Source organism: Schistocerca piceifrons, chromosome X, assembly GCF_021461385.2.
Source record: "Schistocerca piceifrons isolate TAMUIC-IGC-003096 chromosome X, iqSchPice1.1, whole genome shotgun sequence".
NCBI lineage: Eukaryota > Metazoa > Arthropoda > Insecta > Orthoptera > Acrididae > Schistocerca > Schistocerca piceifrons.
In genome coordinates, this window is record NC_060149.1 from 36,694,874 (window position 1) to 36,722,504 (window position 27,631).

Below are 27,631 nucleotides of genomic sequence, written 5' to 3' on the forward strand. Positions count from 1 at the left end.
CAAGCATTACTTTTGTTTTTTTCCTCACCTCCACCAAGTTGTTATCCATGGTAATTGCATTATGAATTTGTGATGCAAGAAAGTACCCAGGCCTGCTGTACACCTCTAACAACTGGTACAGCATTTGATTTATGGTTATTTACCACAACTTCCTGCATTCTGTTAGTCAAGTATGATCTAATTAGTGCCTATTTGTTATTCTTGATGCTATAGCACTCTAGCTTATTTGTGAGTATTTTCTGGGAAACGGGGACAAATGTTTTGCTCAAGTCTAGTAGTAAGGCAAAACTGACGTAATTTTTCTAAAAATCATCAAGAATATCAGTAACAAGAGTTTCTATGGCATTTTTACTGTAGACAAACCTGCCCTAAAACAAAAGAGCAAAGTGAAAAGTAGATTTTGATCCTCAAAATAGCTCCAATGTTGTAATTTAATACAACATTCTATAACCTTAGATATTATAGGTATGAGTGATATTGGACAGTAACTTTCAGGTCTGTTTTTATCCCCTTTCTTATAAATTGGGATAATAATAGTAGCCTTCAGGACCCAGGTATATTTTCCTGTCTTAAAAGTATTACAGAACAGAAAGGTAAGAGGTGCAACTATAATGTCAACTGTCTGTTTTAGGATGGTATTTGAGATGCCACACATATCTTCACTGTAAGAGCTATGTATGTTTGTGGCCACTTTGTATACATTGTGGCAGGTAACCTGTTTCCATTTACAAGGTAAGTTATTTGAATCAGGGATGCTTATGGAAGTCCTTGCAGAAGTTCCAGCATCCAGTGTGGAGGTAGTTGGAGCTTCACGCTTAGTGTCACTTACAAAGAATTCATTTAGTATTTTTGGAAATATTGGAGTTACTTGTCTTTGCTACTGTGTTTATTACCTTGAAGGCATCTTTACATTTGTTGCTTTAATTTTCAACAAAATCATCACTGGCTCTCTTCTTTGCTGTCTGTATTTTGGTCCTATATCTCTTCATCGCTTCTTTGTGCCTCTGTTTTAATTCTAAGTTACCAGTTTTAGCCGTTTTATGTAGGGCAACAACAGTGTGTCTCTGGTTATGCAGTTCAGGTGTAAACCAGGTGTTCTTATGTAAGTATCTTATGAAAACTTGTAAACAGAGCATTAATGTTAAGCAAAAACATACAATTTCTAGTAATGTTTCATTGCAGTGCCGTATTATCTGTAGCAATGGTTTTACTATCACTTATGAAGCAGTATATTTTCACATATAACTATTTTAAAAACTCTGCTGTGTAATTGAAAATCATTCCTTACCTCCAGAATGTAACAGGCATGATTAGGGTAGTTCTCATTTGTCAAACTGATTGCAAGAGCTTTCAAAGCATTTAAATTATAGGGATCCAGCTTTAATGTTTGCATCAGGCAAATAATGGCTGCAGGGTCCTGTGAAACAGTAAAGAATTTGCAAATGAAAACTATTAACTACTAAATTGTGTATTTTTGCACTTACTGTTAGTGCACCAATGAAATTACTAGCCCTTTCAATGCCAATAAAGGGATAAATCACTTAGACTCTTAAATGCACCACACACACACTAGAGTGAAGTCCTGGTCCAGCCTTCTTGGTTCACGTTTTCCATATTTTGCTAAAATCACTCTCTGCGACTCAGAAAGGTTCATTTAACAAAATACCAGACTACCACAGATACTAGCACACATTATTTACAGTAACTCGTATAATCCCAGAAAAAATATTGTAGAAACAGAAAAAAAGAAATGGCTATTTGTTAATGTTTTCCAACACCCCCAAAGAGACTTGAGAAAATTATACGACTGTTTAAAATTTGATACATAGGAAGATACACAACTGAGTATCTTTAGGCACCCCTGGAGTTATTGTTAATCATTTCACTGTGCACTCTACAATCAAGATGCAGCGCATGAAACAGAATAAAACTCTAGAGGCCCAATCATTTAATACACCTGCACGTGCATATTCCCAAGGTGTAATTATTTTACAACCACACACTATTTGCTCTCTCTGTCGCTCAAAGATCATCACAACAAATGTGCATGGCTTCTCTCTGAATACTTTATGATCTTAGAGCACGAAACAACACGGTGAGACAAGAGTCTAATGAACACTGTAATAAAAATGAAATTCAGCCTCCCCCCCCCTCTCCCCTTACAATAAAGACCAATGATTTTCGCACATGCACCTTAATTTTCTGCATATCTTGTTGCTTTTGCACATCACATACAATGGACTGGATCTGTTAATTTTGGTAAAATCAAAATGAAATCTGTCCAGATGTTGAAGTATTCTTTGGATACCTTGCGATTATGATTTTCATTTCACTTTATACAGCGCATCTTCACAAAGTTTCTCAAGCAATCATCTAACGTGTGATTTTATGAGGGGAATTTCAGTTACAATGACTTCGTTAAACAAGTTGATGTCCAAGATTGACATATCCACTGTATGATAAAAAAAGCTCCTTAGGACTTATCATCAAATCAATAACTATGAAGACACTGTGTTCTGTTCTTGAGTCTAAAACTTCACTCTGTTGGTACTTGTTCAGTGCCTTCCAAAGAACAAATTTTGGATTAAGACTGTCATTAATCAAGCACAGAGTTGAGAGAGAAAGATATTGTATGGACTATCGTATTTTACAGGAAAAAGAGGAATAAGTAACAAGTTAAAACAACTGCAAGTCTCACCTGTTCATTGAGTGCCTGTGAATTTCCTAAAAGCAACCATGCTTCTGCATTCTTCTCATCCTGTTGACAAGCAGCTTCAAAATAAAGAATTGCTCCAATGAGGTCCCCTGCTGCTAATCTCTCCTTTCCTTTAACAAGTGGATCCTCACATCCAGATACTGGGTTGTCCTCATCAAATTTGTATAACTGCACAAAATAAGAAATTATTGTTAGTCTATAAAGCTTAGTGAGACGTTCCTTATTAAAATCTATAGGAAATGGCATGATCAGATTTCAGCAGTTCAATGAGAATGAGATCTTAAGATCTAGACTGTTTTATTTGCTCTATATAATCAGGAACTGTCCTGACTCCCATATAAAATGGCAAGGGAAGTAAAAAAAAAAATAAAAGTAGAGAAATTAATATCAAAATTCAGATTGCAATCCCTTCAATCAGCATTTCACTACTGGTACCACACACAGTTATTATTCTCAGTCTGTTTACCTACTGTCAACTACATGTCACAGCATAACAACTAAGTCAATACGAGGTCTCTCATTTTACATTATCTGCTCTGGTATTCTCTCTCTGTCTCCCCACTTCCCCCCTCCAACACCCCCCTCCAAGCCCCCCCCCCCCCATCCAAGCTCCCCCCCACCTCCTCTCTCAATGTGAAGAGAGTGTGCATAGATCAGTGTGTAACAGGTAACGGAGGAATAAAATTAGTTTGTTTCACCTGAATACTAGGGGAGTAAAAAGCAATGTATATGAACTTCTTTTATTAGACTAACTTCATTTTAGTGTAGTGTTAACATAGGAGGAGGAATTGTGACATATTTAAAAGTTGGAGATAAAGTCAAAAATATTGGAGCCAGCAGTTTTTGTGCAGATCACACTCTTGAAGCATGTGCTGTCAGTTGTTACTGCAGAATACTTCTCTTGTAATTTTAACAGTCTATAGATCCCCTGTAGGAAACTTTCAGCTATTTATGATAAACCTAGATCTATTACTGAGTTCCCTGGCACACAAGAAAAAGCAGTTTGTAGTTTGTGGAGATACCCATGTAGATGTGTTAAAAGATTCTGATAGGAAAAATGAACCCCAATAATTATTTGACACTTTAAATCTGATTTCAGTAGTGAATTTTCCAGCTCTGGTGCAGCAAGATAACAAGACCCTGACTGATGCCATTTTTATTGAGAGTGCTCAGGTTGAAACAATTAATGTGTATCCAGCTGTTAATGGGCTACCCAATTAACTTAACAGAAATAAACAATGTAGTATCTTACAGCACTGAGGCATGTTCATACCAAGCAGTGAGGCTTATTAATGTTACTAGGATACAATGTTTTACGAATAAGTTCAAACCGGTGGCTGGGATGAATTATATATTGAAAGAAATGCTAATGTGAAATTCTAGATTCCATATTTGTGTCAATTTTTGAAAGTGGCTTTCCTAAAAAGTTTTCCAGAAAGTGGATTAAAAAGCAAATTGCCATGGATAACCAAAGAGAAAATATCATTTAAGAGGAAAAGGTAAATCTGTGGTATATAAATTCCAGAACATATAAAGATCAAACATTGAAACACGCTGAAATATGTACATCATGACAGAAATTAAAAAGTGGATAGTAAGATTAAAACTATACGGGATATTGTTAAACAGGAAACAGGACAACCAGTCAGTGCACAAGACACTATCACTATTAAGCTAAATGACAATACAGCGACTGACAATTCACATGTTGTGAGTATTTTTAACACTTGCTTTCTAAATGCAGCAGCAAAAATGGGATTACACCAATCAGTTGTGAGAGCAAGAGAATATATTACAAATGCCATTCCACACAATTTTAAGCAACTCGAAATAACAGCAACGCCCATCACTGAATGTAATAGAATTAGAAAAGGCCTCAAAACCAAAAGCCCTTATGATGTTGATAGAACTTCAAACAGAATTCTGAAGAACTGTTCTAATTTACTCAGCAATATCCTTGGTGATAAAATTAATGCATCACTTGCACAGAGGATTTTTTCTTTATAGATTAAAATATACAATTGTAAAATCTCTTAACAAGGAAGGGGAAAAGGAAGACTTAAATAATTATTGTCCACTCTTTCCAAAACATTTGAAAAAGTAATGTATTCAAGAGTACTGTCATATTTAAGTGAAAACAATTTACATAGTACATCAAGTTTGGATTCAAGAAAGGTTGTTCGGCTGAGAATGCTATCTGAACATCCACGCACCAAACCATCCACGCACCAAACATTACAACTCTTAAATAATAAAACATTACCTGATGGTATTTTTTTGTGATATTTTCATGGCATTTGATTGTATAGATCATGTTACTCTCAGAAAAACTCAAGTTTTATGGAACTGATCGCTTTACACAAAAGTAGTCTAAATCTTGCTTAAGAACCAGAATGAAATAGTGGTGCTAAATAATTCAAACAATACTTGAAGAGTAGAAAATTTTAGTGATTGGGGAGAAATCGCACAGGGAGTCCCACTGGGTTCAGTTTTAGGTCCCTCCAATTCTTTGTACATGTGAATAACCTTTCACTTAGCAATCATCAAGCAGAATTGGTACTAAGAGTAAAATTTCCCTCTGCAACAGGGTGTGCATCAATTTGAAACATACTGGCAGATTAAAACTGTGTGCTGGACCAGGACTCAGAGCTGACGTTTATGTCCTTCACGGGCACAGGCTCTACTGAGTTATCCAGGCATGTCTCACGACCCACCGCCCCAGCTTTACTTACACCAATACCTAATCTCCTACCTTCCAAATTACACAGTAGCTCTCCTACATACCTACTGGGACTAGCACTCCTGGAAGGAAGCATACTGCAGAGATATGGCTTAGCCACAGCCTGGGGGATTGTTCCCAGAATTAATTTTCACTCTGCAGCAGAGTGTATGCTGATTTAAAATGTGTCTCATATTATACAGGAGAATAGGAGAAGAGGTACTGCTGGAAAACAAGCTGAGTGAGCAGGTTGCCTGTCATGCTTGGCTGGCTTATTCAATACAGCACTTGCCCTTGAAAGGCAAAGGTCCCAGGTTCAGGTCCAATTCCAGCACATTTTTATTCTGCCAGGAAGTTTCAAGTCAGGGGAGACACTGCTGCAGAGTGAAAATTCATTCTGGAAACATTCCCTTAGGTTGTGGCTAGTCCATTTCTCTGCAATATCCTTTTCTCCAGGAGAGCTAGTCTTGCACATTATAAAGAGTAACTTCTACAAAGTTTTTAATCCGCCAGGTAGTTTCAGAATTGGTACATTTTGCAGACAATACTAAAGTAATAATAAATCACATTAAAGAAAAAGCGGTGTTCAAGATGTTTTTCAAAGAATTACTAAATGGTTATCAGAGAACGAGCTCTCCCTAAATCATGAGAAAATAAGACTATACTCAACTGCAATTTATATAAAAATGCTGAGAGATAACACGGCCATCTGGATGCACTTTTAGTAACTTTACTTGTGTGTGTTTTTTTTTTGTGTGGTTTTAGGGCGCACAACTTCAATGGTCATTAGCGCCCAGACTACGTTAAGAATGCACCGCGAGGCACAAGTTTAAAACAACAACTAAAAGGGAAAACACGATAAAAGACAGACTGACAGGCATAGGATTAAAAAAAACAGCATAATCAAATGTCCTTAGAGAGGTTTGTCAAATTGATAAAACGAAGAACGCGAGCAGCTGCTCGTGGGTCATCCGCTAAAATGGCATCTAGAGTACATGGCAAGCCAAGATCAAGACGCAGTGTGTTAAAATCCGGAAAGGACGTTAAAATGTGGCGGACCGTCAGCAATTGCCCACATGGGCAGAACGGCGCCGGCGCAGCCGTCAGCAGATGACGATGGCTGAACCGGCAGTGTCCAATGCGTAACCGGGCCAAAACGACCTCCTCCCGCCGAGAAGGGCGGGAAGAGGACGTCCAAGCCGCGGGAAGAGGTTTCAAGGCCCGAAGCTTGTTGTCCGTAAGTGCAGCCCAATCGGCATGCCACAGCGATAAAATGCGCCGACAAATTATCCTGCTACAATCCGACGAAGGGACACAACAAAAAGCTGTCCGAGGCTGGAGGACCGCAGCCTTGGCCGCGGCATCTGCAGCTTCGTTCCCAGGGATACCGACATGGCCAGGAACCCACATAAAGCTAACCGGAGAACCGACGTCCACCAGCTGCTGAAGAGAGCGCTGGATCCGGTGCACGAAAGGGTGAACCGGATACGGATCACTGAGGCTCTGGATGGCGCTCAGGGAATCAGAGCAGATGACATAAGCAGAATGTCGGTGGCGGCAGACGTAAAGAACAGCCTGGTAGAGGGCAAAGAGCTCAGCTGTGAAGACCGAACAATGGCCATGGAGCCGGTATTTGAAACTTTGTGCCCCGACAATAAAGGAACACCCGACGCCGTCATTGGTCTTTGAGCCATCTGTATAAATGAAGGTCATATTAATGAACTTCGAACGAAGTTTGACAAAATGGGAGTGGTAGACCGAACCGGGGGTAACCTCTTTTGGGAGCAAGCTGAGGTCAAGGTGAACGCGAACCTGAGCCTGGAGCCAAGGTGGCGTGTGGCTCTCGCCCACTCGAAAGGTTCCAGGGAGTGAAAAATTAAGGTGTTGAAGGAGGCAACGAAAGCGAACTCCAGGGGGTAGCAGGGCAGAGACATACAACCCGTATTGACAGTCGAGAGAGTCGTCAAAAAAGGAACGATAAGACGGGTGGTCGGGCATTGACAGTAGCCGACATGCATACCGACAAAGCAGTATATCGCGCCGGTAGGTGAGTGGCAATTCGCCAGCGTCAGCATGAAGACACTCTACGGGACTAGTATAACGCTCCGATTGCAAGTCGTAAGCCCCGATGTTGTATGGAGTTGAGGCGGCGTAAGATGGATGGCCGTGCAGAGGAGTATACGAAGCTCCCATAATCCAGCTTGGAGCGGACGATCGACCGATATAGACGAAGTAGGACGGTTCGATCCGCTCCCCACGACATACCACTGAGAACACGGAGGACATTTAAAGAACGGGTACAACGGGCAGCCAAATATGACACATGTGGAGACCAGCTAAGTTTCCTGTCAAATGTAAGACCTAAAAATTTTGTTGTCTCCACGAATGGGAGAGCAACGGGACCGAGTCGTAAGGACGGTGGGAGAAACTCTTTGTAGCGCCAGAAGTTAATACAGACCGTCTTCTCGGCAGAAAAACGGAAGCCATTGGCGACACTCCAGGAGTAAAGACGGTCAAGAGAACGCTGAAGACAGCACTCCAGGACACGTGTACGCTGCGCGCTGCAATAGATGGTAAAATCGTCCACGAAAAGGGAGCCTGATACATCAGCTGGGAGGCAATCCATTATTGGATTGATCGCTATGGCGAAGAGAGCGACGCTCAAAACTGAGCCCTGTGGCACGCCATTCTCCTGGTGAAAGGTGTCTGACAGGACAGAACCACACGTACCCTGAACTGTCGATCCATTAAAAAGGAACGAATAAAAAGAGGGAGGCGACCGCGAAGACCCCATGTATGCATGGTGCGGAGAATGCCCACCCTCCAACAGGTGTCGTAAGCCTTCTCCAAATCAAAGAACACAGCCGCGGTCGGGCGCTTCCGCAAGAAGTTATTCATAATGAAGGTCGACAAGGTAACCAGATGGTCAACAGCAGAGCGGCGCCTACGAAATCCACACTGTACATTGGTAAGTAGGCGTCGAGACTCGAGCAGCCAAACCAAACGGGAGTTAACCATTCGCTCCATCACTTTACACACACAGCTGGTAAGCGAGATGGGTCGATAACTGGAAAGCAAGTGCTTGTCCTTCCCCGTTTTAGGAATCGGGACAACAATAGACTCGCGCCAGCATGCGGGAACATGTCCCTCAGTCCAGATGCGATTGTAAGTACGAAGAAGAAAACCTTTACCCGCAGGAGAAAGGTTCTTCAGCATCTGAATATGAATAGAATCAGGCCCTGGAGCAGAGGACCGTGACCGGGCAAGTGCGTCTTCGAGTTCCCGCATGGTGAATGGGGCATTATAACTTTCACGATTCGAGGAGCGGAAGTTAGGTGGCCTAGCCTCCTCTGCCTGTTTGCGGGGCAGGAAGGCAGGGTGGTAATGAGCGGAGCTCGAAACCTCTGCGAAAAAGCGGCCGAAGGCATTGGAGACATCCTCTGGGGCCACAAGGACGTCATTCGCGACCATCAAGCCAGAAACTGGTGAGTGGACCTTAGTCCCAGATAGCCGGCACAGGCTACCCCAGACAACAGAAGGAGGAGTAAAACTGTTGAAGGTGCTTGTGAAAGCAGCCCAGCTGGCTTTCTTGCTTTCTTTAATAATACGACGACACTGTGCGCGTAATCGTTTATAAGTGATACAATTCGCCACTGTAGGGTGGCATTTGAAGGTGCGTAAAGCACGTCGACGAGCACGTAAAGCATCTCTACATGCTGCGGTCCACCAGGGGACCGATACGCGACGTGGAGAAGAAGTAGGGCGAGGGATGGAATATTCAGCAGCAGTGAGAATGACTTCCGTGAGGTGTGAGACCTGACGATCGCAGCTTGTGAAGGTTTGATCCTGAAAGGTCGCCCTGGAAGGGAAGGCCCCCAGTCTGCTTTGGAGATGTTCCAACTAGATGAGCACGGGGAGGGGGTATGCTGCAGGAGATGGATAACACACGCGAAGTGGTCACTCGAATATGTATCAGAAAATGCATACCACTCAAACCGGCGTGCAAGTTGGGTAGTACATATAGAGAGGTCTAAATGGGAATAGGTGTGAGATGTGTCCGAAAGAAAAGTAGGGGCGCCAGTATTGAGGCAGACAAGATTGAGCTGGTTGAAAAGGTCTGCTAACAGGGAGCCCCTCGGGCAGGATGCCGGAGAGCCCCAAAGGGGATGGTGGGGATTGAAGTCTCCAGTTAACAAAAATGGTGCAGGTAGCTGAGCAATAAGTTGCATCATGTCTACCCTGGTAACGGCAGACGACGATGGAGTGTAAACGGTACAAATGGAAAATGTAAAAGTGGGGAGAGTAATGCGGATGGCAACTGCCTGCAGGCTGGTGTGCAACGTGATGGGATCGTAGTAAATATCATCCCGGACCAGCAACATAACCCCTCCATGAGCCGGGATACCTACCACAGGGGGTAGGTCAAAACACACAGAGGTGTAGTGTGCCAAGGCAATTTGATCACATGGGCGTAGCTTCGTTTCCTGGAGGGCTACGACGAGCGGACGGTGCAAGCGGAGCAGCAACTTCAAGTCCTCTCGGTTGGAGCGAATGCTGCGAATATTCCAGTGAATAAGTGCCATCGTAAGAAGAAAAGGAAGATGAAAGAAGGGGTCACCTCGAAGGCCGCTGAGGGCCTGGCTTCGAGCGAGCACTGCCGCCGCTATCAGTAGGCGGACAGTCATCGTCCATTGGGTCTATAGGTTCATCGGCCATCTTGGGAAGATGGCCGGGAGGGGGAGCTTCCTCCGCCGGTGACCGGCCAGATGTTCGGCTACCACCGGTGCGGCCAGGCGAAACGGATGACGGCCTGGGGCGGCAACCGCTGGGTGGTGCAGGAGAAGAAATGCGGAGAAGGAGAACTGTGCTTCCTATGAACCTTCTTGGAAGGTCGTTTGGTGGAAGTACCGGTCGAAGGCTGGGAGGTCGAGGTACGTAGGAAGTCTGCACGGAACGGTTCCTTCTTGAAGGCCTGTGCATCTGACTTCTGGGTCTTCGTCTTAGCAGAAGCTGATGAAGGGGCTGGTGTCTGTGGAGTGATGGGAGGAAGAGGAGACGTCGACCACGTGATCTTAGCACTGGCCGAATGGACGACCGTGGTGCTGAAGGTCAGATCGCATGTCTGGGTTGCCACCTCCCTGGTAGTCCGAGGAGAGGTGAGGACAGTACTGTATTTCCCCGCTGGGAGCAGCGTGGGCTTCCTACTAGCCAATAGTTTGTGAGCAGCCGAGGTGGACACTTTCTCTTTGACCCGAATTTCTTGGATACAGCGTTCTTCCTTATAGACAGGACAGTCTCGGGAGGATGTGGCATGGTCACCCTGACAGTTCACACAACGAGGAGACGGAGGTGGACAGTCACCCTCATGGGCATCCCTGCCGCAAGTGACACATTTAGCCGCATTGGAACAAGACTGTCGAGTGTGATTGAAACGCTGACACTGGTAGCAGCGCGTAGGTGTCGGGACATAGGGGCGAACAGAAATAACCTCGTAGCCCGCCTTGATGCGCGATGGCAGCTTAACACTATCAAAGGTCAAGAAAAGTGTCCGGGTCGGTACAAGGTCATTGTTGACCTTTTTCATGACCCTATGGACAGCCGTCACGCCCTGCTCAGCGAGGAAAGATTGAATCTCCTCGTCAGTCAATCCGTCGAGGGATCTAGTATAGACCACACCACGAGACGAATTCAAAGTTCGGTGAGCCTCCACCCGGACAGGGAACGTGTACAGGAGTGTGGCCCGAAGCAGTTTTTGTGCCTGAAAGGCGCTCTCAGTTTCTAGTAATAAGGTACCATTACGCAACCTGGTACAAGATTTGGCAGATCCGGCTATGGCATCTACGCCCTTCTGGATAATGAAAGGGTTGACAGAGGAAAATTCCTTCCGGCCTCAGATCGAGAAACGACGAGGAACTGTGGGGCAGGCGGTAGTACTTTTGTCACTGGTGGCTGGTCAAGTTTCCGTTTTTGGGCAGAAGTCGAGAGAGATGGAGTGAAATCCATTGCGGAGGAATCCCCCATGATTGCCAGTGTCTCCGATGGCGCGCTCCTTCCTTGTGGGGACCCTCTCAGAGGGCACTCCCGCCTTAGGTGAATGTTTACACCTCAGGTCACACCTCCCGAGAAACAGACGGAGGGACCAATCGGCATGGTCAGAAGGTATCAGCTCAGGCAATCACCCCTCCCTGGGTCTCGCCTTTACCAGGGGGTACGTGCGTGACTTACATGTCTACCCAGGGCGGGGAATTACGCGTTACCCCGTCACTGGCTACGCGTGCAAATGCGTGGGTCGGCCTTCAGGCGCGCACAGGGAGGAAGGAAGAAGAGGAAAAAGAAGAGAGAGAGGGAGAGAGAGGACAGACTGTCTCAAACGCCGAGGCGGAGACCAGAGAAGGCAAGGAGAAGAAGGCAATGAGAAGGCAAGGAGAAGAAGGCAATGAGAAGGCAAGGAGAAGAAGGCAATGAGAAGGCAAGGAGAAGAAGGCAAGGGAAAGAGTAAGGAAGACAGTGAGGTGGAGAAGAGCAAAGAAAGAAACCAACCAAAGGAAGGAAGAAACGAGAAGTGAAAAAGCAAAATGACCGCAAATAGAGGCCATGAAACCGTCCGTCTCCGGACGCAGGCACTAACTACCCCCTTGAGGGGGAGGGACTCCTTTTAGTCGCCTCTTACGACAGGCAGGAATACCTCGGGCCTATTCTAATCCCCGGACCCGCAGGGGGGGGGACTTTACTTATGTCTTGACCACACTTTTATTTTTCATCAACCTTACACATTTCGACTTTTTGCCATTTCCAAAGGCACTGCTATGTCAGTCATATAAAAAACATTGTATACATTGTATCTTGTCAACATTCTCGAGCATGAGACAAGTGCAAGACATAAGTAAAGCTCTTAAAAGACTATACTCAGTTGTGTGCAACAGAAAGTCATTACCAGTTGATCTAAGAAGTGAACAGGGTACAGTGCTCCAAATTTTTGGGTTTACTTATTGATGGAAACTTGAACTGGAAGATGTATATTACTGAGCTGCTCAAACAATTAAGTTTAGCTACTTTTGCCCTTTGTATGATTCCTACTCTTGGAAACAGATGTATCGAGCTCCAGACATAGACTGTCTGAGGGGGGGGAACTTCATGGGTTGAGAGGGTATGTGATGTTACTGCAGTGCTTACAAAACTGACTCAAATTAAAAAGAACTTGACAGTATGAGTCCACATATCAATATCACATTCCACCTCCCTCTGGCCTGGATGCAAGCACTGACTTGGTTGGAAAGTGTGTCCTATGGCCATTGATCCCCTCCAGAGGCAACCTGTCCCACAACTGCTGCAACTGGTCTTTGAAACACTGGATACTGGCACTCGGGCAGTTCTGATTTTGAGCTGATCCCACACATGTCCTATCAGGGAGGTCCCATATATGCCCTATTGGGCATAGATGTGGTAAACTTGCTGGTGACAGGAGTACCTAAACATCTCACACAGACAGTTCATAGACACAGATGCTGTGTGTGGACAAGCATTGCCCTGTTGAAAAATGGCACCGCAATACTGTCGCACGACGTAACACGTGAGGATACAAGATGTCCGTGACATACCACTGTGCCATCCGACTTCCCTCAACCAATATCAGCCATGGCCTGGTGTCAAACCCGATGACTCTTAACACCTGACACTAGGAGTAATACTGCTGGGTCTATACAAAACACTGTTCCCAGGTTGACACCTTTTTCAGTCACCAGTCTTTTGACTGGTTTGATGCAGCCTGCCATGAATTCCTCTCCTGTGCCAACCTCTTCATCTCAGAGCAGTGCTTGCAACTTACATCCTCAATTATTTGCTGTATGTATTCCAATCTCTGCCTTCCTCTATAGTTTTTATTCTCTACAGCTCCCTCTAGAACCACAGAGGTTGTTCCATGTCTGAACATATGTCCTACCAGCCTGTCCATTCTTCTTGTCAGTGTTTTCCATGTACTCCTTTCATCACCAATACTCCAGAGAACCACCTCATTCCTCATCTTATCAATCCACCTAATTTTCAAAATTCTTCTGTAGCATCACATCTAAAAGAATTCAATTCCCTTCTTTTCTGGTTTTTCCCAGTCCGTGTTTCACCACCATACAATCCTGTGCCCCAGATGTACATTTTTAGAAATTTCTTCCTCAAATTGCAGCCTATGTTGGATACTAGCAGACTTCTCTTGGCCCAGAATGCCCTTTTAGGCAGTACTAGTCTGGTTTTTATGTCCTTGTTCAATCAATCACATGTTGTTTTGCTGCCTAAGCAGCAGAATTCCTTGATTTCATCTACTTCGTGATCACCAATCCTGATATTAAGTTTCTCACTGTTCTCGTTTCTGATACTTCTCATTATTACTTTCATCTTTCTTCAATTTACTCTCAATCCATATTCTGTTCATTCCATTCAGCAGATCCTGTAATTCTTCTTCACTTGCAATGAGGATAGTAGTGCCACCAGTGAATCTTATCATTGGTACCTTTTCAACTCTAATTTTAATTCCACTTTTAAACTTTTCTTTTATTTCCATCATTGCTTCTTTATTGTAGATACTGAACAGTAGGGAGTGAAAGACTACACCCTGGCCTTACACCTTTTTTCATCCTAGCACTTCGTTCCCTCTTGGTTCTTACACATATTGTATGTTACCTGTCTTTCCCTATGGCTTACCCCTATTTTTCCCCAGAATTTTGAACACATTGCACAATTTTATGTCGTTGAACACTTTTTCCAGGTCAAGACATCCTATAAACATTTTTTGATTTTCCTTCAGTCTTGCTTCCATTATCATTTGCCACATCAGAACTGCCTCTCTGGTGCCTTTACCTCTCCTAAATCCAAACTGACCATCATCTAACACATCCTCAATTTTCTTCTCCATTTTCTTTATATTCTTGTCAGCAACTTGGATGCATGAGCTGTTAAGCTGATTGTGTGATAATTCTTGTGCTTGTCGGCTCTTGAAATCTTGGGATTTGTGTGGATAATGTTTTTCCAAGTCTGGTGGTATACCACCAGATTCATATATTCAACACACCTAAGTCAATAGTAATTTTGTTGGCACTTCCCCCCAATGATTTTAGAAATTCCAATGGAACATTATCTATGCCTTCTGCCTTGTTTGATCTTAAGTCTTAGAGTGCTCTTTTAAGTTCTGATTTTAATACTGGATCCCGTATCTCTTTTATATTGAGTCCTGTTTCTTCTTCTATCATGTCATCAGGTAAGCCTTCCCCCACAGAGGCCTTCAATGTATTCTTTCCACCTATCTACTACGCCCTCTGCATTTAACAGTACTTTCTGCACCCAAAGACTAGTAAGTTGCATAGGTCACATCAATATTCAAGAAAAGTAGTAGGAGTAATCCACTAAATTACAGACCCATATCATTAATGGCGATATGCAGTGGGATTTTGGAACATATATTGTATTTGAACATTATGCATTACCTCAAAGAGAACCATCTATGGACACACAGTCAACACGGATTTAGAAAACTACACTCTTGTGAAACACAGCTAGCTTTTTGCTCACACAAATTGTTGAGCGCTACTGACAAGGGATTTCGAAGTGATTCCATATTTCTAGATTTCCAGAAGGCTTTGACACAGTATCACGCAAGTGGCTTGAAGCGAAATTGAGTGCTTATGGAATATCATCTCAGTTATGTGACTGGATGCATGATTTCCTGTCAGAGAGGTCACAGTTTGTAGTAATTAACGGGAAGTCATCAAATAAAACTGAAGTCATTTCTAGTGTTCCCCATGGTAGTGTTATAGGCCCTTTGCTGTTCCTTATCTATATAAATGATTTAGGAGACAATCTGAGGAGCCATCTTAGGTTGTTTGCAGATGATGCTGTTGTTTATCGACTTGTAAAGTCATCAGAAGACCAAAACAAATTGCAAAACAATTTCAAAAATATATCTGCATGGTGCAAAAATTGGTAATTGACCCTAAATAATGAAAAGTGTGGGGTTATCCACATGAGTGCTAAAAGAAATCCAGTAAACTTCGATTACACAATAAATCGGTCAAATCTAAAGGCCACAAATTTAACTAAATACCTAGGAATTACATTTACAAACAACTTAAATTGGAAGGAACAAACTGAAAATGTTGTGGGGAAGGCTAACCAAAGGCTGTGTTTTATTGGCAGGACATTTAGAAAATGTAACGGATCTATTTAAGAGACTGCCTACACTACGCTTGTCCGTCCTCTTTTGAAATAATGCTGTGTGGTGTGGGATCCTTACCAGATAGGACTGATGGAGTATATCAACAAAGTTCAAAGAAGGGCAGCACATTTTGTATTATTGCGAAATAGGGGAAAGAGTGTCACTGAAATGATACAGGATTTGGGGTAGACATAATTAAAACAATGGCATTTTTCATAGCAGCAGTATCTTCTCACAAAATTTTGATCACCAACTTTCTCCTCCGAAAGCGAAAATATTTCGATGATGCTGACCTACACAGGGAGAGACTATCATCATAATAAAACAAGGGAAATCAGAGCTCACACAGAAAGATATAGTTGTTTGCTTTTTCTGCACACTGTATGAGATTGGGATAATAGTGTTATTGTGAAGGTAGTTCAATGAATCCTCTGCCAGGCACTTAAATGTGATTTGCACAGTATCCATGTAGATGTAGATGTAGATTTCCCATTGCACTCTTAAGATTACCACCCTTGCTCATTGACAATGGTCATACAAGGTAGCGCTAAACACAAAGCAATGCTACTCATCAGCAGTCCATGCTTCCCAGACATGACACCACTTCACATGCAGCCATTTGTGTTATGGTGTTAAGGGCATCTTACACAAGGGACAATTATTCACTACTCTGGTTGCTGCTAGTCTCTGACAAATTTTAGAGGATGACATAGAAAGTTGCTCGCTTGCTTACTCTTGAATGGCACGTACAGATGTGAAAGGGTTATTCGACCAGCTGGCCAAATGAAGATCCGCAATGAGGCCCCTTTCAAAGTCTGACATGTGCTGAAAACACTGTCTCACACAAGCACCCGTTATCTCCGTGTCTTTCACGATGATCACTGAACATCTGACACTGCACACATTCCTTTATACACCATACCAGGCGTGCTAATAACACTAACATGGACAACACTAATGTACTCAGGTGGCCATTTTACTTGTAACAAGGAAATGCAACTCTCCAATTCCCGGTACTGCCAGGGATTTTTCCATGGTGGGAGGACTGGACCAGATGCATTCAGTCTCATGATACCAACGGAGGAGCTATTTGATTCAGAGGTAGTAGCTCCAAGATCAGAATGTCAATAATGGCCATGAGTGCAGTGTGCTGACTCCATATAACTCAATACCCTATCTGACGACGAATGATTGAGGGTGACACAGCAGTAAGTTGGGTATAGTGTGATCTTCAGTGCCTGATCATGGGATTCCCTCCCCTTTCTCCCCCAACCTCAAGTGTATTTTGCACATTTACACTGAATAATGTCTTATGAAATACTTCTCTTGGGTAACTCATCACTTTAAAAGAAAGAATTTATTACAAAAAACTACCTGACAGGTAGCAAAGCAACATTTAAATCTAACCTAAAATAATTTCTTCTGAACAACTCCTACTATTCCATTGATGAATTTTTCTTTTTGTGTGTATTTGCATGAATATGACTGAAAAATAATATTCTCATTAATGTTAAAACTAATCCTGTATACATATACTGTAAACTGGTTATTCAAACCATCTATGGATAGGAAATAGCATCAGAACAGTGGAAGTGAAAGATCTGTTGAAGGAACAGCTCTCACCTATGGTTACAGGGAAAACTGACCCGTGTGCAAATCAGAGAAGCTGGTGCTGAAGGGTAGGATGGGGTGAAGATTTGTTCCCCAACCTGTGCCATCTGGATTCTGTCCAACAAACATCAGGTTCTCTGATCTGTGAAGGTGGGTACTATTCATACAACACATCATTTGTTTATAGGCCTACATACACACCTCATTGCCTGCCCTGGACACCTCACATGCATTCTTTATCCACCATATTGTTTTCATGATGACTGCCATCTATCTTGGTCCCTCCTTGCAAATTCCACTTGTAATATGATAATTAAATCATCTTGTAACCTGTTACATTTCATTGTTATTTATAGTTTTTTTTCCTTACAATCTTAACACAGTTTTTTGAAAGTTGTTGGATATATCAAGTAACATACACCTGTGATTACTCATATAGTGCAAGTGCTATGGTTGTTGATTTCTTGGTTATATTTAGTTATATGTATACAGAAAACAGTTAGGACATAGTTGACAATGCTACAAATTACTAGCTAATTCATAAGAGATCGCACGGTACTCATTGTTTTATGTTTTAATATGGAAATCATGATTCAATACACATCCATTTTCTTACTGAAGATTTCTTGTGTTGCATTCAAAAATATTTTTCAAATTATCATAAAATTAAAAACAGTTTTCTGTGCAAGTCAACATTGCAGTAAAGAACTGTGCATTGCCTGAAAAGAAAAGTTACCTTTAGAACTTAAAATTAGCAGCAGCTACTTCCTCTACTGCTAATATTACCATCATCACATCCATATTACTACTGCTGCATCTACATACATATACCTCCACCATTATCATCTCTACTGATTATCTATTTAGCAGTTTTTGCATAGAGATTCTTCGTAGTCAGTCAGTAGTAGCCCAGAGCACATTGTGAAGGACTCAGAATTCTTCATCCATTTAATTTTAGAAAACAGTCTTGGTCTGCACACTTTTCTCTTCTGCTTGCTGACTGCATGGCCTTCCCCTGGTCCTATGGCACATTGTGATACACAGTGTCAACAGTCACCACACAACGACCTGTGACATTCTGGTCTCTCATTCCTTTGGTGTGCAGAAAATAACTTCAGCAGTGTTGCTGTTCCAAAATTGCAGGAGGAGCAAGCCAGTTCAAAATTATGATATGTCTGCCATGCCTTTTTGAACACTGCATCAGCAATGTTGTAGCAGTCTTGTACGTTGACTCATGACACGGAATCTCAACATCTAGTATGCCATGCTGTATCAGTTGCTGCTGCCCAACACTAGTCTTGTCTGCATACAGAGGGCATTCTCAGACAGTGTGCAACATCGTGCCTCCTTCTCCACAGGCATATTCATTTGCTACTTTTTTCCGATTCGATGACAGTACATCGCATATGTCAGAAAAGTAGGTCAATCACCTTGAGGGGGTTCAGGTGTCTTAAACTGAGCCTTTGTTAGATGTTTAGAAAGAACTGAAAGTTCATCATCTTTGTCTGGTTCCATCTTAGCACTCCTACAAAAGGAGGAGGCTCCAGTTTCTTACTTGTTTTCAGTATGTGACCTGCACTCTTACCAAGCAGTAAATATGCACTGGTGTCCAAAATTAAAGCAATAAACAGAAATTTTGCAAGATTGAATTTTTTTGCCACAAAACAGTGTGAACAGGTGATAGTAAAGTAGAAACAATGTAAAGAATACAGAATGTAAAGAATACAGAATGTAAAGAATACAGAATGTAAAGAATACAGAATGTAAAGAATACAGAATGTAAAGAATACAGAATGTAAAGAATACAGAATGTAAAGAATACAGAATGTAAAGAATACAGAATGTAAAGAATACAGAATGTAAAGAATACAGAATGTAAAGAATACAGAATGTAAAGAATACAGAATGTAAACAACTGCAACATGCATAATGGTAGACAAAAATGTTTCTCATTTTTTTCAATGCAACGGATTTGCACACACATTCTGACACTGGTTAATGTACTCAGTATGGGCTATGACCACCTTTGGCGCAATACAGGCCTGACAACAATGGGGCACGCTGTGAATGATGTCAGTCTCATGTTGACACACTTAACACCCATTCTTCCTGCAGAGCTGCTCGCAGTCTCTGACAGTACCGTATTTACTTGAATCTAAGCCGCACTCGAATCTAAGCCGCACCTGAAAAATGAGACTCTAAATCATGGAAAAAAAATTCCCGAATTTAAGCCGCACCTGAAATTTGAGACTCTAAATTCAAGGGGAGAGAAAAGTTTTAGACCGCACCTCCAAATCGAAACAAAGTTGGTCCATTGTAACACGAGACACAATTTAGGTCGAATGGATGATGATACAGCTACAGTAGTATGGTTCGAGTCGTAAGCTTAACAGTTAAGCTTTACCAAGTAGCAATTACTATGTGTCAGGCACTCCGTCCGTATTTATATGGGTACCCTTCCTTTTTGACGTGCTTCGTCTGGTTTGAATCGATTGCTTATTTTTCTTTGATCTGGTAAGTGCCGTTCTCTATGTTATAGGTGTTTACATCACTAAGCTGAAAATGCATTATTGTACTGTGTCATGCATTGTTTGTCGCATTCTGATCATGAGTGTTTATGACCTGTCGTCGCTCGCGACATGGCATGCTTTTGGAGTGCTACCGCCCCTTACAATTAAAGAGGAATTGTCTCATTAGCGAAATGATGGCAACAGACTGCTATTTGTTGTTACTTACACTGGTGCTTTCTTTCATAATGATCAACAAGAACCGAATAATAGACTGCGTATGATAGAAGATGTTCTCAACGAGAGTTTAGCGAAAAATTTTCTCCATTTGAAAATCTTTGCAGACGCCTCTTTAATACATTACATTCTGCACAGAAATTAGAGTCATCTTAGATTTAAAAAACTTAGTCAGTTGCCGTGCATCATTTCTGACTGTATCACTATTCAGCATAAGAATAATACGAATATAAACATGACATGATATGTATATTCTTTCGCGTTTGCTGTTGTCTCACTCTAGTTTCGTAGCTTATTAGGCAGACAGAATTTAAATGAGATAGCAGCAAACACGAAAGAATACATGGCATAATGTTTACATTCTTCTACCTTTTCTTTTAATTTATTTAGGCCTACTGACGCAGAGGTTTTGGCGCCAGTATTTATCTTTGTGCCTGCAAAGCATGTCCGTGTAGTGCTACATATATTCAATGGCAGAAGTTAGTTGTGGTGGCACCTACCAACATTTTTCAGAACTTCTGCTTACTTTGCAGTCGATTCTAAGCCGCAGGCAGTTTTTTGGATTACAAAAACCAGAAAAAAGTGCGGCTTAGATTCGCGTAAATACGGTAGTTGGTGGATGCTGACATGATGCAAGCCATCTTCCTAGTGCCTCCCAGATATGGTCTTTTGTCATCAGCCTTCTGACTTTTCTGATGCACCCTGCCATGAATTCTTCTCCTGCACTAATCTCTTCATCGCAGAGTAGCACTAGCACCCTACATCCTCAATTATTTATTGGATATATTCAAATCTCTGTCTTCTCCTACAGTTTTTTTACCTCTACAGTTCCCTCCAGTACCATGGAGGTTGTTCCCGCATGCCTTAACACATGTCCTATCAATTTGTCCTTCTTTCGCCGACTCTGCAGAGAACTTCCTTATCCCTTAGCCTAGTCCACCTATTTTCAACATTCTTCTGAAACACCACATCTCTAACAATTCAGTTCTCATCTGTTGTGGTTTTCCCACTGTCCACGATTCACCACTATACAACACTGTGTTCCCAATGTAAATTCTCAGAAATTTCTTCCTCACATTTCCCCTGTCCAGGTATGCCCTCTTTGCCTGTGCTAGTCTGCTTTTTATGCCCTCCTCACTTTGTCCACCATAGGTAATTCTGCCTCCATGGTAATAGAATTTCTCAACTTCATCAATTTCATGACCACCAATTTTGACAAGTTTCTTTATATTCTCATTTCTGTTACATCTCATTATCTTTGTCTTTTTCCAGTTTACTCTCAGTCCATATACTGTATTCATTAGATTGCTCATTCCGCTCAACCAACAGATCCTGTAATTCTTCTTCACATTTGATGAAAATAACAATAGCAATGTCATCAGCAAACCTTATCACTGACATTCTTTCACTCTGAATTTTAATCTCTCTTTAACTTCTCTCTTATTTCTGTCATTTCTTCTTCAACGTATAGATTTAACAGTAGGGGTAAAAGACTGCCCCCCTTTCTTACACCATTTTTAATCTGAGCACTTCATTCTTTGTCCAATAGTCTTGTTAGTCTCTCTTGATTCTTGTACATATTGTATATTACCCATCTTTCCTATAGCTTACACCTATTTTTCTCAGAATTTTGAACACTTTGCACCATTTTACATTGCTAAACACTTTTTCTAGGTTGATGAATGAGCATGTCTTGATTTCCTTCAACCTGGCTTCCATTATCAAGTGCAAGGTGACAACCGACACTCTGGTACCTTTACATGGGACAAGAAAGGGTTTGAACACATCACAGTGTGGGATTTCACTTTCCACAGCATTCCGTAGTGTGAATGACTGAATAAGGCACGTTAAACTGTCTGGTGGAGTGTGCAGGGACTAGACTCCAACAGGTGCAGCATCAGGAACCTCCTGGCAGTCGTGTGGGTGTGAGGTATACTTGCTTTTTTGTGTGTGTGTGTGTGAGAGAGAGAGAGAGAGAGAGAGAGAGAGAGAGAGAGAGAGAGAAGGGGGGAGATGTAGATAAAGAGAGGGGATGGGTAGAGAGAGGGGGAGAAGAGAAGGTGGACAAAGACAGGAGATGGAAAGAGTGAGGGGGACAGAGGAGACAGGCTAATAGGAGACTGGAATACATAAAGACCCAGGCAACACCAGATTTCTACGCTAGTAAACAAAGTTTTAGGAGTGAGGAGCTGGTATATACCACATAAATTAGTCATCAGAAGCGAAGTGCTGAGGAGAACATGAACAAGGTGTCAGTTGGAATACCAAGAATTCAAGGTACAGATGCATCAGAAACTAAGGAGACCAGAGGTATAAATTACACAAACTGCTATCGTACAGTAAAAACACAACAAACAGAATTTAATTCCTAGATCCCCATCAAATCTACACAAAATGTGAAGATCCAATTCAAATTCCCACACTGGAAGAGGCATTTAACCTCACAATTTCGCTCAGGCATATAATACGAAGTAAACAGCCTAAAGAGGAATGTATAACATTTCCTGTTGCAGTCTCGATAGCTTTCAGATAATGGCAAACACTCCTCCTATGAATCTAGAGTCCCTGGAAAGGCTCCTGCTTAGAATTTCGGCTGAAGAAATGTACTGTATGCCACTGAGACACTATCAACTATTTATTACGACACTTGGTTAGGTAGTCTGAGTCTTGGAATCCACTTCTCTATTCATACACACTATCCATTAATGGACTCAGGGAACATACAAATAGTACAGTTAAATGGTATGCGTGCACCACATTTCAAAAGTTTCAGAAGAAATACAAATCAACACTGTGTGTCTGCAAGAGCCATACATGAAAGCTGGCAAGACCTTTGGAAGGCCAAACACTGTCCAGGTCATCACACAGGGTCAAAACCTAATGAATGTGATTGTTATCTTCAAAAAAACTATCTCAGCTGTAAAAACTTCACAGTACTGCAGTGAACATGTGAGCTGCGTGCATATTCTAACCACCAAAGAAGATGGGACATTGTGATGATGTATTTTGAGTTCAGCCATGCCACAGATGAGTACATTTATAAGATTAAAGTTACTAGTCAAGTTTACCACATGAAACCTCTAATTTATGCAATGGGCATGAATGCGAAGCATCCACTGTGGTACAGTGTAGTGCAAGACGAAAGAAGTATACTATTGAAGAAAGTCATAATGGAGCTTAACATGGAGGTTATTAGCAGAAGCCGAAATCCACACACATAAGAAGGCAGAACTGGTGTAAAATCAAACACACAAATCACAGTAGCTAATGAAAGTGCTGTTGAAATGGTCAGAAACTGGGAAATAAAAAGCGGGGTGTCTCGTGTTCTGTTTTCGATATACAGGTGGCCAAACAGAACAGTCTCTTAAATGATCAGTCCAATAACAGAACACTTTATCTGAAGCAAAAAATACACTAATCTTTCACCTACATGTGGAATTAAGTATGTAATTCAGTGTCTTAAAGTCTAAATATAAGAAGCAGCTTAAGACCCTGAGCTGTGTACATTACTAGTCAATAGATAATTAACTCTGAATGTCTATTTTAGTTACTGCAACTTATGTCTGTTGATGTCACTAACACTCAGTATATCAGAGGCTGATAGCTGCACAGCAGCATGAAAATATGACGATTGTCCACTGGATGCGGAAGTAGGTCTTCTCACATGACAGTGGTGGAAACAGAACTGCTGCTCTCATCCCATGCACCCATATATCGAGACTGCAGTGCTGTGGAGGCGCAAGGAAACACACTAAATGCATGGCAATTTCCTCTTTCCAACTGGCACCCTGTGATGCAGCATGAACACGCAGCATCTTTGTGGTGGCTGAAAGGTGATGTGCCACTATCAACTGTCAATGACGTTGCAAGTTACCAAAACTTCATCGTTTTCACTCTGAACAGTGGCAGAAATGATAATGAGGAAGAGGATACAGAGAGGAAAACATACTGTAGAATAACATGAGGAAAGCCAACTGGAAGCAAATTAGAAATTCCTGTCTCTGCCCGGAACCTGTAAATATTATTGAAAATAATATTTTTTTCCTTGTGCCCTGGCCCCACATTGGTGCAGTGTCAGCATGGTTATTAATGAATTTGTCATGGTTAGTTTTTAGGGATGTTACCAAATGCCCTTCCTGTCGCCATCCTGTTACCCCGTGGGGCAGAATGCATGTACTCCAACTGTCTGCTTGTAGTGTTATTTGTGTGAATATGAGCAGAAGTTTCTTCTAAATGTTTGGAAATCCTGTAACTGAGGTCTGACTTGGGTACCAGCCTGGTATTCACCTTGTGGGATGTGGGAAACCACGTGAAACCCACATCCAAGGTGGCCGGCACACTGACAATCATCTGTAATTTACCGAGCAGATTTGATCTGCGACTGGTGCAGTTCCAGATACCAAAAAAAAGGCACTTTAACATGCACAGCTATCCAGGTGGGAGGCACCATAGCAAAATATGTAGTTATCACAGTACAAACTGCATTGCAACAAGTAACACGAGCAGTCAGGTATACTTAATTGAGTACATGAATTCCATGGAATGTGGACCTCTAAACATTAAGGTAAGAATTCCAAAAAATGTGATCTAATCAGAAAATTTGCACTGTGGAAAATAAGAGCTCAAAGACTGGAACAGCACAGGAACCTGAGGCAAAGTTTCAAGATGCAGAGAGCAGTCTTTTGCACTGAATCTAGGTCCTGATTTAGAGTCGTGCACAGTGCTGGTTTCAGCCTTCCCAGCCAGTCCCATGGCCTGGCCTGTAAGGGGCGTGGGCTGGCCCGCACGGGGCGTGGGTGGCTCGCCTAGCCGCCTGGGCTGCTGGGTTGGTGAGTTGAGCGCAGCTTCCAGGTGAGGCCAGCCAAGTTGATGCAGCATGGTACTTAGCCAGCCAAGTGATCATAAATACATGGATATTTGAAGGATTCAGGAATTATGTCAACCAGTCACTGTTTTTTCTTCAATTTTTATTTATTCATAACCAGTTTCAAATCACCTGGCTATTCATCATCAGATGATACAATTTAGTTTGGAGTATTGTGGGGGTCGTGCATCTGCAGCAAATATAGAGACAAAAAAGTGAGCACTGTATGTGGGAAGAATATTAAGATTGTAAGATTAATTTGATGGTATTACTCACTGCTTTTATTCTTGTTGCAAGCAGTACTCTGGAAAACATAATGTATGCTTTCCAGTATCATTAAATATCAAGTGAAACAGGCATTTTCCACTGATGGCGACTCCCACATACTTTACAAAATATAAACAAACCAAAGAGTGTAGCTGTTGTTGTCTCCACAGAGTTTTGTGGAGGCAGATATTTTATTTGCTCATTTTTCGTTTTGTGTGGCATTCATAATAAAATATATATTTATTACATTACTTTCTTCATAAAAATAAGTATTATGTTTTTACATTGCATTTTTATGCTATTTAAAAATCTACAACAAAGTGTTGAGGACAATATTTCTGGTAGTTAAGTTATGTTTGGCATGTTTCTCATTGCTCAATAAGGAGGATAGTGTACCTATGGGGTGGGGAAGGGGGGGGGGAGAGGAATGAGGGAGGGATGGGAGGGGGAGAGGGAGGGATGGGAGGGAGGGATGGGGAGAGGGAGGGAGGGATTGGAGGGAGGGATGGGGAGAGGGAGGGATGGGTGGGAGAGAGGGAGAGAGGGAGGGATGGGTGGGAGGGAGGGAGGGATGGGAGGGATTGGTGGGAGAGAGGGAGGGAGGGATTGGTGGGAGAGAGGGAGGGAGGGATTGGAGGGAGAGAGGGAGGGAGAGAGGGATTGGAGGGGGAGAGGGAGGGAGAGAGGGATTGGAGGGGGGAGGGAGGGAGAGAGGGATTGGAGGGGGGGAGGGAGGGAGAGAGGGATTGGAGGGGGGAGGGAGGGAGAGGGATTGGAGGGGGAGGGAGGGATGGGAGGGAGGGAGGGATGGGAGGGAGGGATGGGAGGGAGGGAGGGAGGGAGGGACGGACGGGAGGGAGGTAGGGACGGGAGGGAGGGAGGGAGGGACGGGAGGGAGGGACAGGAGGGAGGGACAGGAGGGAGGGACAGGAGGGAGGGACAGGAGGGAGGGACAGGAGGGAGGGACAGGAGGGAGGGACAGGAGGGAGGGACAGGAGGGAGGGACAGGAGGGAGGGACAGGAGGGAGGGAGGGATGGAGGGATGGGAGGGAGGGATGGAGGGATGGGAGGGATGGAGGGATGGGAGGGAGGGAGAGATGGGAGGGAGGGAGAGATGGGAGGGAGGGAGAGATGGGAGGGAGGGAGAGATGGGAGGGAGGGAGAGATGGGAGGGAGGGAGAGATGGGAGGGAGGGAGAGATGGGAGGGAGGGAGAGATGGGAGGGAGGGAGAGATGGGAGGGAGGGAGGGAGGGAGGGGGAGGGGAGAAAGAGAAAGAAAAAGAGAAAGAGAGAAAGAAAAAGAGAGGGGGACGGGAGGGGAGGGGGAAATATTGTGTGTGTGTGTGTGTGTGTGTGTGTGTGTGTGTGTGTGTGTGTGTGTGTGTGTGTGTGTGTGTATAAAAAAGCGGTAGAGAGGATGGTGTTTAGGTGTGGTATGAGCGAGGTGGGGAATGGGTATGGATGAGTACAGTATTTATTAGTTTTTCAAATTTAAGGACTCTTTAAAATTTTGGAAGAATGGGTTATTTGCAAAATAAATTTGTTCATCTAATATGGTATGGGGTGTTTTATTGTTATGCATGAAATTTTCTAGTTGTTCCAAGAGGTCCATTTTTACTCCTTTGTCTACAATGTGTAGAATGTAGAGGTTGGTTTTTATATCTGTGACTGAATGACTATTTTGGGCTAGATGGGCTGCAAAAGTGGATTTATTTAAATTATTTAAACAGAGTGCATCAGTGTGCTCTTTGTATTGGATTTCAAAATTTCTTCCTGTCTGTCCTATGTAGTAGCAAGAAAGAGCTGTCACAAGTTAATTTGTATATACCTGATTTGTGACATAGCGGGCTGGTTGTTTTAATGTTGTGAATTATATTGTTTTGTATTTTGTTGTTTGTGTGGAAACTGATTTTGACTTTGTGCGGTTTGAATAGTTTTGCAAGTTGATATGATATTACCAAGGAAAGGCATACAGACATATTTTGCTTCTTCTGGTGCTGAGGACAGGTTTGTTGCTGGTTTTTGCTTAGTTTTCATTTTTACATCTAGTTTGTCAAGTATGGTTGGGTCATAAGCATTGTTGTGGGCTATTGTTTTTAAAATGTTTAGTTCTTTGGTTTTTACAGCAGGTTCAGCATGAATTTTGTTTACACGGTTGAGTGCTGATCTGAAAAATGCTAGTTTATGCTGATTTGGGTGGCATGATGTATTATTTACAACAACATCTGTTGTAGTGGGTTTCCTGTAAATTTTTAATTTGTGTATGGTGTTGTGACATGTTATATTTAAGTCAAGAAAATTAATTCCCTGTTGTGTTTGGGGTTCAAAATTTTTGTGTACAGGAAAGTTCTGGTCTTAAATTGTGATTCTTTCCACAATTCACTACCATTGTTTTTTAGTCCTGATTTCTCTGATTCCAAATGTGCTCCCTTTCATTAAAATAATTTGTTATTTTGTCAATTACTCAAATTAGAAAATTATACTTTCTCCAGATTTTACTTGTGATCTTTG

General features: G+C 42.5%; 1 protein-coding gene across 1 annotated transcript in view; it reads right to left on the reverse strand.

Annotated features, from left to right (window-relative positions):
• Positions 1-27,631, reverse strand: part of LOC124722646 (peroxisomal targeting signal 1 receptor) — a 255,487-nt gene that overhangs the window by 100,591 nt on the left and 127,265 nt on the right. Inside the window, exons 8-9 of the mRNA XM_047247792.1 lie at positions 2,699-2,884; positions 1,289-1,417 (exon numbers count right to left, since the gene is read on the reverse strand). Coding sequence (XP_047103748.1) covers positions 1,289-1,417; positions 2,699-2,884 — 315 coding nt within the window. The remainder of the gene's footprint in view (positions 1-1,288; positions 1,418-2,698; positions 2,885-27,631) is intronic.